Source organism: Quercus suber, unplaced genomic scaffold (genome assembly GCF_002906115.3).
Source record: "Quercus suber isolate HL8 unplaced genomic scaffold, Cork oak 2.0 scaffold_25, whole genome shotgun sequence".
NCBI lineage: Eukaryota > Viridiplantae > Streptophyta > Magnoliopsida > Fagales > Fagaceae > Quercus > Quercus suber.
Genome location: NW_027069490.1, coordinates 907,483 through 918,151, shown reverse-complemented (window position 1 = coordinate 918,151; position 10,669 = coordinate 907,483). Strand labels below are relative to the sequence as shown.

The 10,669-nt window shown below is 34.4% G+C and overlaps 3 protein-coding genes across 4 annotated transcripts; 2 read left to right on the top strand and 1 right to left on the bottom strand.

Moving 5' to 3' along the window:
- The first annotated feature begins 804 nt into the window (after positions 1 to 804).
- LOC112008745 (protein EARLY RESPONSIVE TO DEHYDRATION 15) lies at positions 805 to 2,425 on the top strand. Of its 2 annotated transcripts, XM_065767086.1 has the most exons (3): positions 805 to 933; positions 1,062 to 1,345; positions 2,019 to 2,425. In XM_065767086.1, the coding sequence occupies exons 2-3, from the start codon at positions 1,087 to 1,089 to the stop codon at positions 2,177 to 2,179; spliced, it is 420 nt and encodes a 139-aa protein (XP_065623158.1). In that variant the 5' UTR covers positions 805 to 933; positions 1,062 to 1,086; the 3' UTR covers positions 2,180 to 2,425. The 2 variants fall into 2 exon arrangements, with proteins under 2 accessions (XP_065623158.1, XP_023896844.1); XM_024041076.2 differs by lacking the exon at positions 805 to 933 and having other exon boundaries at positions 991 to 1,345.
- Positions 2,426 to 2,683: 258 nt separating this feature from the next.
- On the bottom strand, positions 2,684 to 3,675 carry LOC112008758 (copper transport protein ATX1). The gene is made up of 3 exons (XM_024041094.2): positions 3,368 to 3,675; positions 3,177 to 3,252; positions 2,684 to 3,071 (listed from the first exon to the last, which is right to left on the bottom strand). Exons 1-3 carry the CDS (start codon positions 3,374 to 3,376, stop codon positions 2,932 to 2,934), a joined length of 225 nt encoding a protein of 74 aa, XP_023896862.1. The 5' UTR covers positions 3,377 to 3,675; the 3' UTR covers positions 2,684 to 2,931.
- A 3,925-nt stretch (positions 3,676 to 7,600) lies between these two features.
- On the top strand, positions 7,601 to 10,669 carry LOC112008747 (staphylococcal-like nuclease CAN2). The gene is made up of 9 exons (XM_024041078.2): positions 7,601 to 7,916; positions 8,383 to 8,438; positions 8,593 to 8,707; positions 8,813 to 8,923; positions 9,178 to 9,365; positions 9,440 to 9,499; positions 9,951 to 10,110; positions 10,191 to 10,259; positions 10,406 to 10,669. Exons 1-9 carry the CDS (start codon positions 7,764 to 7,766, stop codon positions 10,502 to 10,504), a joined length of 1,011 nt encoding a protein of 336 aa, XP_023896846.1. The 5' UTR covers positions 7,601 to 7,763; the 3' UTR covers positions 10,505 to 10,669.

The following is a 10,669-nucleotide window of genomic DNA, read 5'->3' as shown; positions in this document are numbered from 1 at the left end:
GCTTCTTACTTTCGTCCTCGAACGTTTCTACCTTCTCGGTATAGGCCTTCAGGCTTGACATAAAGTGGGCTGGGGTTGACAAACCCTCGGGCCCCACAAAAAGTATTAGAGGTAAGCAAAACTTTTTTTTTTACTCATCCCAAGAATTAATGAAGTGAGTTGATAATGGTTGTTGTGTGTGAATAAAAAAAAAACAATAAAAACTTATATTTTAATGAAATTTAGTGCAATATAGATAATCTGACGTGAGATGTTTCGAACGTAGATCTTATGAGGATTTAATACATTCATATCAATTTTTACAAAAAAAATATATCTATTTTAATATAAAAACTTACTTTCTTTATTTTTTATTATTTTACAATCCCACTTATGTTAAAATAGAAAAGAGAAAGGTACGAATTGATCCAATTTCAAGCCGATGAAGACCTCTCTATCTATAAGATCCACATTCAAGCCGGATGAAGACCTCGCTATTAATGACTTGGCCGGTGCTCAAATTAGCTGAATCTAGAAGAAAACAAAAAGACAAAAAAATACAGGGTACTCTAGCAAAACCATGTGCTGGAGCACAAAAAGAGAAACCTACGTCCAAAATTACCAGTTTCGGAGAAACCCATATCTAGGACCACTTTTTAGATGTGTCTGTAGTCTCGGTCTGTGTACTCTTTTCACAGTCAATGTTCCAGTGTTTACCCTCAATTAATAATTCCAAAAAAAAAAAAAAAAAACCCCAGTGCAATGCATTTCTTAGCTATTCTCGTAGCCCCAAAAATGATGTTTCCTCAGTGAATTTTACTATTGTAGGCTTGTAGCCCGAAATACAGTGTTTTCTCAATAAATTTTACTATAAATTTAATGAATATATCCTCCATAATTGTGACAGTAAGAAGTATATTTTCCGTGAAGTCCCTAAAAATTACTTTGAAATACGTAAGGTCATTTATGTGATAACACTCAAGCCAATGTCGTTTTGTTTGCACTTATCACTATATATTGACCACGATGAAAAGTTCCACAACTATTCTTATCCTCATCAGCCCAAACTTTCTTTTGTTTAGTTTTGCAGATTGGAGAGAAGTGGCAATGGAAGTAATTTCTCAGAGAACATCGTCTTCAACTTTGAATCCCAACGCTCCGTTGTTCGTACCATTGGCTTATCGGACGGTGGAGGACTTCTCAGATGAATGGTGGGAACTGGTCCAATCCTCACCTTGGTTCCGCGAATACTGGCTCCAAGAACGCTTCCAAGATCCCCAAAATGACCCCTTCTTTCCTGATATTCACGACCCTGTCCTCCCAGACGACATCGATGCTCTCTTCGACGATTACTACGTTGACCAACGTAAGTTGAAAGGTTGAGTTCATTTTGACAAAGTTTTCATTCAATCTTTTTTGTTTGTTGTTTAGGATATTATAAATTTTATACATAAAAAACTCTTACAAATTTACTTGACAATTTTTAAACGTTGGGTTTATTTGTTATCTTGTTTTTTGGTTCCACCAATCATATATATCAATATGTTATGAATAAATGTTTTGAAATTTTTAGGTTAAGTTGTAGTGTAAAACTTTCTCAAAAAAAAAAAAAAGTTGTAGGGTAAAGCCGTAAAGCTTCACCCGATTCGTTTTCAATTTTAAACACATGTTTGAATGGTATTAGTCCAATATGTTCGAGTGTTGAACTCAAGCGGAACCTTAAATTGTATACTTAATTCTCAACCTTTTGATCTATGTTTCAAAATCGTATTTATATATATATATATATATATTTTTTTTTTTTTTAAAAAAAACTCGTTTTAATTCTTAACTTTTAAAATGGTTTTAAGAAGATCTTATGGTCTTTCTTTCTTTCTTTCTTTTTAATTTTAATTATTTTTTACCACACTTAAATAACCATGGAAGGATTTTAAAACAAAAGTGATTATCAACTGTAATTTAACCAAGATTATTTTGAGTTGAACCACTGCCTCTCTCTTTCTTTTCTTTTCTTTTTTTAATTAATTTTTGTGTGGCAGATGAGGAAGAAGAGAGAAATTTTTGCAAGGATTTGGTTTCAATAGGGACATTGAAATGGCCGAAAGCACGAGCTCTAGCTAAAGTGCCGAGGTATATGGAAAAAGCCCCGAAGATTGTCAATGTTAAAGTGAGCCCACGGACGATTCAGCAGCCGAGGTAAACTGGATCAGATTTCCGATTCAGTGAGTTAAGGAGGATCATGTGCTGGTGTTTCCCAGCTTGTATTTGCTGTAGTTCTTTTTACTCGCATAGTTTTTGTACATAAATCCTGTGTTTGATTTCTTGTAAACTTTGCTTTTTGTACCCTTTTGTTATTACTACTTGATTTGATAACCATCTCTAATTGTAAGTTACAAATATCTCCAACATGTTAATTGGTTAATAATGGTGTGCTCGTTTGATTCAACTTATATAGATTATGAACAACTTCTTTAAATTTAACCCTTTTTTTAGGTGTAAATATGCTTCGTTTATTTCTTAAGCTCAATAGTCAATAAAACTCGAACAAACACTTGGAATCAAAGTTTAAGGTTTTTAGTTTTTACCCTTAAATTTAATAAGGCTAGAATTATCATATACTAATCAACTTGTATATCGGAAATTTACTATGTGAAAAAAAAAATGGAAGAAAAGAGAGTATGGCCTCAAAAATTAAAAATATAAGTAGAGCAAAGTGGGAAGTTAATAATTATTGATGTTCAACTTATGCCCTTTTACAATATTAGTCATTTTATATGACTAATGTTACTTCATTTTACACTGGAGAAAATAAAAAAGCCATTTTATAAGAAATAAAAGTACCAATTCTCTCCTTGTGACTTTTTTTTTCTCCGTTCTTCCATCAAAATATCTTGTAGGCTACAACTTGCAATTTCTAGTGCAATCTTGATGAGGTGCGAAATTAAATTAGATTCAACAATTTATCTCCTCCCCCTCCCAAGTGCTTGCCGATTTGCCAATTTTCTGAAGAACTCGGATGACTTCTTCATTGGTAACGTTACCTGTCACTATGACCTTGTTGAGCTGCGTATCCACATTATATGTTTCAATATCTGCTGGCCAAGAAGATCCAACAAGTATCAAAGAAATTAAAAGTTTATTGAAAGAATAGCATATTATTATAAGAAAGGTGCTACTTAATTAAGAGAAATTAATACCTTGCATCTTCTTGATGGCCTTTAAAATTTTCTTAATGCAATCTTCACAGTGCAAACCCACCTTCAATTCCACCACCTAATGTGTAAAAACAGAGAAACCATCACCTCTTGAATGCAAAAAATGCAATTGAAATAAAATTAGAAAATGGGTGTCCCTATACAAAAAGAGTTTTGAAGGGTATGCCACTTACATTGCCCATTGTGATTGAAGAGTATGCGGAATTTTGGTGATGTCTCTATATTTCAATGACCCTTTTAGTAGCTTGGAGAAAGAAGCCAAAGGAGGAGAGGAATGGCCTTTAAATTTTTGGCTTAGCAACCCAAACACATAAATATAAAGTGGAGAAAGGAGTATTGGATTCTTACGTGATTGATGGGAATTTTCACTTTGATAAAGCACACTTTATTCCTATCTATGTTGACTTTCGAGGGACTAGCCTCCACACATAAGGTTGGCAAAAATCATTACACTGCTGGGTTTGGTTGGGACAATGGTGCCAAAAAATAATTTATGCCTATATCTCATTTGAGGACCCCAGATTTAAGTGTTGAATATTGAGTTCACACGGATCTTTAAGGAGGAAATGGAAGATGTACAATGAGAAAAATGAAAGCAGAAGTTAGTGGAGAAAAAGAGAGCCATAGGTGTCACCACAAACACCGTTCAATGTTTTTGCTGAAAGTCTAAAAAGCAAAACCCTTTTTTGTCTCAGCTTTTCAGGCTTTTTCTTAATGGGTTCAGGAAGAATATTTATGTGAATATGTTCTACTTAAAATGGCAATTGGGAAGCCTTGAGAGTTTGGCCCAAATTGCTCATTTTGCAGCCAGTACTATACCACACTAAAAGTTGATATCTGTGGGTTGAGTTGTAATTAGGTCTGGGACCAGTAGATTTAAGCCCATTGTAACTACAGGCCCTACGTAATGGGACCAGATCGAGAAAAGTTGAGTTGCAGACCATGATTTACCCATGGGAGCTGGGACCTATAAAAATAGTGGTGTACATATTAGGTAGTCCATGGACACCCTTGGGCTTGCAGAAATGTGACTATAATTTAATTACTAGCAATGGCCAACAAATTTTACCCATAAGAGAAAATCTATGAACACAATTTATTTCGTACAGTACTTAGCAAAATATATATATTTCATGAACTTTTTTTTTTTTTTTTCAATTTTCTAAAATGATAGGTTGTTGTTGATAGATCAAAGAGTGACAGGTTGTTCCCTGAATTGACAAGTTGTTGAAAGATTACGAAATATGTTACGTCCCTAACCTAACTCTTATCTATTCATATGGGTTGCTTGCTATATGATTTACAGCCTTAAATAGCTCAAATGATCAATTGTGTCATGATGGAATAAATTAATTTGTAATAATATATTAAAAATATCAATTATTTAAAGTATATAAAAGTATCTTCAAAAGGCAATATTAGTATTTTTATAATTTCAATCTTTCAAAGACTCCATGTGTGGATCTCAAATCAGTTGTATATCATATTATATCAAATTGATGCAACCCGTAATTTTGACTCTTTTGCAACAGAGATTGGGATTTCATATGTCTCTCTCTCATATTAGAATTAAAAAAAAAAAATGAAATAGGAAAATTTTAATTTGTAATGAAGATATAATCTTTCATAGATCTAAAAAATTATTGTGTCAAAAAAATCCTACCACACTCCACCCAATAAAGAATTATATCTAATTTTAAATAACTTAACAGTTAACACCCTATACAACCCCGTGTTTTGATATTCATGAGAATTTTTTTTTTTTTTTTTTATATTGTAAATATCCTCTATTTAAAAAAAATGACAAAATTTAGCTACAAAATTGGTTGTAATTTAAGGTGTGGGGCCTATGAGCCTGATAGCCTCGGCCCATCATGAAACGAGCCCAAGGCCCAGGCCGAGGTGCATAGGCCATTTTGTGTTGTTAGGCTGAATTGGGGAAAGCCTCTTTTCCCAATCCACGCCGAGGACCACCTCATCCTCGGCCTGACGAGGGGGATTTTAGGGAGAGACTAACCCCAGAGTAAGCTGTCATTCTCACATTTAATGCGTTCAACTAACTCCCCCTGGCCGCATTAATGGGGAGGTAACCCCTTGGCAGGATAACATTGATCAGAGTGAACCACTTGAGTACCGATAAGGCCTATGATGGGACGGACGACCAGAAAAAAAGGCCAATAGGTGATCAACAGATGGAAGGAGGAGATAGGAAGATGAAAACTATATAAGAAAAGCTAGCCCTTATAAGAAAAGAGACCCATCAGGCCTGTGGCCGAGGAGTATTCCCCCGTTTATAAAGAAACCCTTAGCATTCTTTATAGAAAAAGTTCATGCATGGTGATCGACGGCCAGCACCTAAACCTCTTAGCCCACTCTCTATAAATTTATTGTTTGGGCTTATTGGGCTGAAAACCCATCACTCAGGGTCAATCCAAATTGAGTCCCTACATAAGGTTATAAGCTTACAATCTTACTCAATATCATTAACATTACTACATATTTCGAATGGAAATAAATGAAGGTTTTGCTGCTTGCAATCACAATAAATTTGTTTAGAAATGGGAAGTCAAATCTTATTCTGATTTCCTGTGCACGAACTCAGAATGTTTATATCATAGAATTGAATAAGAAAGGGTGTCTCTTCTATTAATTTACAGTTTAAGAACCGGTTAAGAAAAAATGAGGGTTTTGCTGCTTGCAATCACAATAATTTTGTTTAGAAATGGGAAGTCAAATCTTATTCTGATATCCTGTGCACGAACTCAGAATGTTTATATCATAGAATTGAATAAGAAAGGGTGTCTCTTCTATTAATTTACAGTTTAAGAACTAGTTAAGAAAAAAATAAAAGTGTTGGTCCTCAGGCCTAGTCCTAGGTTGGGTTCACAAATGGATAGATTCTTTTCTTTCTTTTTTCTTCTCCCCCTACGTCTGGATCTTCCTCTTACTTTTATATCCAACTACAACTTATTTGGATCTTACACTTGGAGGGCTAAGATTGCCATCCCAGAACTCTAGTCCCATCAAGAACATACTAGCAAGCTTTACCCTATAATCTGAGCTATGCCACCACTATTCATGGTCATTTCCTCATGATTAATGCGGCCAGATTGGTGGTTGTCTTGTATTTAATATGGAGGAGACGACTTCTATACCCTTCTTTCTTCATTCTTCTCGTATTCTGTGCTAAGTCTACTTTATTTCCTTTTTGATATTTTAACTTTATGCGCCTCACACAACTAGTGCTCATCCTTGAGGTCCGATGTGCATCTTCGAAAATTACCTTGACTGCCCATTTAAATCAGATGTGGGATCCTCGTCCCCACAATATATATATATATATATTATCATGTTGATTTTTGAGAAAACTTTTTTTTAGAGAATTTGAATTTATGATGTTCGTTCCTAATGATAAATTTTTATCATCAGACCAATATACCAATTCGTTGAGAAAACTTAATTTCGTTAATTAATAAAAACAGTAGCATTCTCCTTAATTACTTAAAAAAGCCAAGAGAATGAGACTAAGAGATTGCTTATTAGTTATTACAAAAGCCAAAATACCTATATACTACAACAATAGATTTAATAAGGACATAAATAACTTAATTAACTCTCTCCTAATACAGCTAAATTATACACTAAACAATAGCATAGATTATCATATTGATTAATTAAAATCTCTCCTAATTCAGTTAAAATATACCCTAAACAAAAGCATATATTATCATATTGATTGGATGGTTTCTATTCTTTCTCACTCTTAGTGTCTCACACCTAAGAATGACTCCTAAGATCCAACTCTACCAACCATTCAATCATTTTTTTCAACCCACAAAATAAAAAAGAGAAATATTATATCTACAATATTTTCACAACAAATCATAAATGACAGATTTTTACAAGTTTTTATTGGTGGTAAAAAAAGTAATTTCAATAGTAGATTTAAATTACAACTAATAACAACTTACTATTAATAATTTGTTATGAAAATATCGTAAACGTAACACAATTTTTTTTTTTCTTTTAAACACACACAAGCGAGTAGGAAAGAGATTTTAACATAAAAATATATCATAACTCAACTCAAAAGACATAATAACTTTTTAAGAGAGGATGGAGACACTAAAAGTGGTTTAGGACTTAATGAATGGACCTAATATTTTTTCTAAACCCGCATGTGCAAAAATGGGTTAGTTTACGCTCTTGTATCGAGCGTGGGACAAGCAAAGCTAGTAAAAGTGTTCGTTACTCAACTTAAAAGGTACGGCAACACCGTTGACCAACAATTTAAACCCAACGGGCACCTCAACAGAAATAGATCCTCATCGTAAAATGTAAAAACCCATGTCAAATCAGAACTCGCCACGTGTGAATCTGATTCCTTATACGCTTCGTTTGCCTTCCCCTCTTGTTAATAATCCAAAGATTCCTTGCGAAAATCACGACCCAAAAACCTCTTTCTTTTAATTCTTGTTAACAAAAAAAGTCTTCCTTTGCTCCATCATAATTCATCATTATCTTCTCTCTGTGAGTCTGTGTGGCTCAGAAAATTGAGGAAATTCCAAAATGGGAAACGCCTTAAGGTTCTTATATGAGCAATGTTTTAAGCCCACAACAGCTGGGGACTCCGAATCACTTGGACATCATGGTGTGTCGGCTGCCACCGTTGGTGTTTCTGCTCTAGCCCATGATCTCTTTCACTTTGAGATCACCTCCCAGGTTTTTATTTTTTTATTTTTATGTCTTAATCTAGTTTTAATTTCTTTGTTGTCTTCTACTTTTCTTACAACTAGTGAGAAGGGTTCGAACCTAGAGTCTCCTGGACTGGAAGAATTAGACAATGTTACAGAGACATTAACATTATGTTAGTCTTTTTTTTTTATTTTTTTGGTGGAATTTCTAGAAATGATGAAGGCAAATGCTATTTCAAGCCCCCCAAAAACATGTTTTTGCACCCCATTCTCTCTCATGCCATGAGAGAGTGGCTGCTCTGGAAGAGGAAGCAACACTTTTGGGTGTTGAAAATTAAAATAGTAACCCCAATGTTGAATTAAGTGATGATCAATATTTTGGGAATGATTTCTTCAAGTAATTATGAAGCTAAATTTTGAGCTAATTAAGTATCTTTGTGTTGGTTTAGTATATTCATCGTGTTAATCTAAAATTTTCTTGTAATTGTTTTTAGGTCCCGGAAGGACTCAGCAAGCATGTTGTCTCGTCTAAGAAGGCTCAAGCTAATTGGTAATTAATTAGCATGCAATCTATCTCAACAATTTTCTTTTTATAGAGTAAAATTATTAGATATTTAGCAAGAAATCGGAAAAAAGAGAGTGATGAATAGGCTCTATAGCATAGCTTTTTGTCTAAAAAGGTTACATTTTGACAATATATGAAGGTACAGAAAAATATTAGAGGCATGGAGAGCAGCTAAACCCCCTCCAAAAACACCTGAAGAAGCTTCTAGGCTTGTCATTGAGACTCTGAAGAGACACCAAAAAGCAGATGTTGAGGTACAATAAAAGATCTGTCACAACATATATGTAGAACTTGTTGCATAATGCATAGAATAATAATGGAAGAAAATTACAAACATTCTCTAATTGCCTATTTTGCAGGGTTTGTTAGCCTTCTATGGTCTCCCTCTTCCTCATACCCTAGTTAAACTCAGTGCTGGGGCCCCAACATCATTGCCTGCAGGAGTAAAGTATGAATTTCAGACATTGCCAGTAAGAACTTCATTCTTTTTAGATTCAATGTATGTTACCGTAATTCAGTCTGGGTTTGATATAATGAATAACTATAGAGATAACATTTTTCCCTACTGAAGTGGCATGTTGTTATTGATTTTCTCATGTGTCCATCATAGACATCATTTTATTATCTACCATTAACAACTTGCTACCTTAGAAGCTGTGAAAAAATTTATGAAAAACGTTTTGTCTATGAACTTATTGTTAATGAATTGTTAGAATGAAACTAGGTTGATGCAAAAGCTGTGGCTGATGGAGATACAGTGACAGTGTATGTCAGTACAACAGACCCAAGGGAGTCATCTTGTGTTCCTAGAGAAGTACAAGTAGCAGCTGCCCAAAGATCACAAGCACGTGCTGAGAAAAATTATACAAAAGCAGATGCAATTCACAAAAAAATCATTGATTCTGGATATCGGTTGGTCTTCAACTAGGCATTGATTCCAGTTTTGATTCAATATTATATTTTTTTTAATTGTTTTCTTCCTATAGGGTACTCAATTTTCAGAACAATGAGGAAATCCTCGCTCGAAAGTATCGAATTCGACTAAGGTAAAATTATCTGGCTCATAGGATTCAAGTAGCTAAATCTCTTATTTTTTTGGTTATTTGCAATTTGTCCCCCTAAAATTATGCAGTCAAATTCGATCCCCCACTAAACTATGAAATCGAGCAAGTCTCCACTAATTGATTGGTGGCTGGAAAAATATCCCCTGCCATTAACAATTTTGATCAATTTCAATGTTGTAAATAACAAAAAAATTGAAATCAAGTAATGTCTATGTAGAGAATTTCTCCCATTATGACTTCGCGAAATTTTCGTTAAAATTTTTAAATTGATGAAAATTTTTTACAGCAGGAGGAATTTTGCCTACTATCAATCAGAGGGTTGATTGTTTGATTCTAGTTTAGTGGGGGATAGAACATAACCTTGGAGGATAAAGTGCAATTATTATTATTGTTAGTATTATTTTTTCAACCTTAGGAGTTAGTTTCTGAACAGGGGAATAGATGCACCAGAGGGTTCAATGCCATACGGGAAAGAAGCAAAGGAGGAGCTGACAAAGATTGTGCAGGGAAAGTGTTTGAGAGTCCTTTTTTATGGGGAAGATCGTTATGGCCGCTGCGTAGGTGACATATATTGCAATGGCAAATTTGTTCAGGTACTAATTCTCACAATATTAGTTTTTTTTGGGACCTGTTAACACTGAGCTAACTTATTTCTCTTTTCTCACACTGCCAGGAATTAATGCTCAAGAAAGGCTTTGCATGGCACTACACAGCCTATGACCAACGCCCAGAACTTGCAACAGTAAGAAATTTTCTTTTTCTTCAGTCTTGTGCTTTCTCCATGTTAAGCAGTCTCTCTCACTAACACTGTGAGAGTGAGTTTTCCAGAACACTATGTAAACCTATCCGCAAGCATTGTAATTTCTTTGTTTATGAATTATGTACCAGTGGGAAAAAGAGGCTCAAGCTAAGCGAGTTGGCCTGTGGGCTTCATCAAATCCTGAGAAGCCATGGGAATGGAGAAAGGACAAACGCGAAGGTAGATGACATTTTCCAAATAGGAAGTAAAGCGTGACCTTGTAACATTATTTACTTAATCTTAGTAAAGGCTGTTGTAACTTATATTTGAATCAAACACCCAAGTGAGAGGTGGATTGTAACTTGTAAGTTATATTACATGATCAAAATAAAACAAAATTTCATTGTGCAAAA

What these genes read in the sequence shown, in the direction of transcription:
- LOC112008745 (XM_024041076.2), top strand. Translation starts at nt 1,006, where the DNA reads ATGAAAAGTTCCACAACTATTCTTATCCTCATCAGCCCAAACTTTCTT. An exon ending in CGATTACTACGTTGACCAAC is followed by an intron (nt 1,346 to 2,018) that starts GTAAGTTGAAAG and finishes TTTGTGTGGCAG; the next exon opens with ATGAGGAAGAAGAGAGAAAT.
- LOC112008758 (XM_024041094.2), bottom strand. An exon ending in GGCCATCAAGAAGATGCAAG is followed by an intron (nt 3,072 to 3,176) that starts GTATTAATTTCT and finishes CTTGGCCAGCAG; the next exon opens with ATATTGAAACATATAATGTG.
- LOC112008747 (XM_024041078.2), top strand. Translation starts at nt 7,764, where the DNA reads ATGGGAAACGCCTTAAGGTTCTTATATGAGCAATGTTTTAAGCCCACA. An exon ending in AAGAAGGCTCAAGCTAATTG is followed by an intron (nt 8,439 to 8,592) that starts GTAATTAATTAG and finishes CAATATATGAAG; the next exon opens with GTACAGAAAAATATTAGAGG. An exon ending in ATGAATTTCAGACATTGCCA is followed by an intron (nt 8,924 to 9,177) that starts GTAAGAACTTCA and finishes GAATGAAACTAG; the next exon opens with GTTGATGCAAAAGCTGTGGC.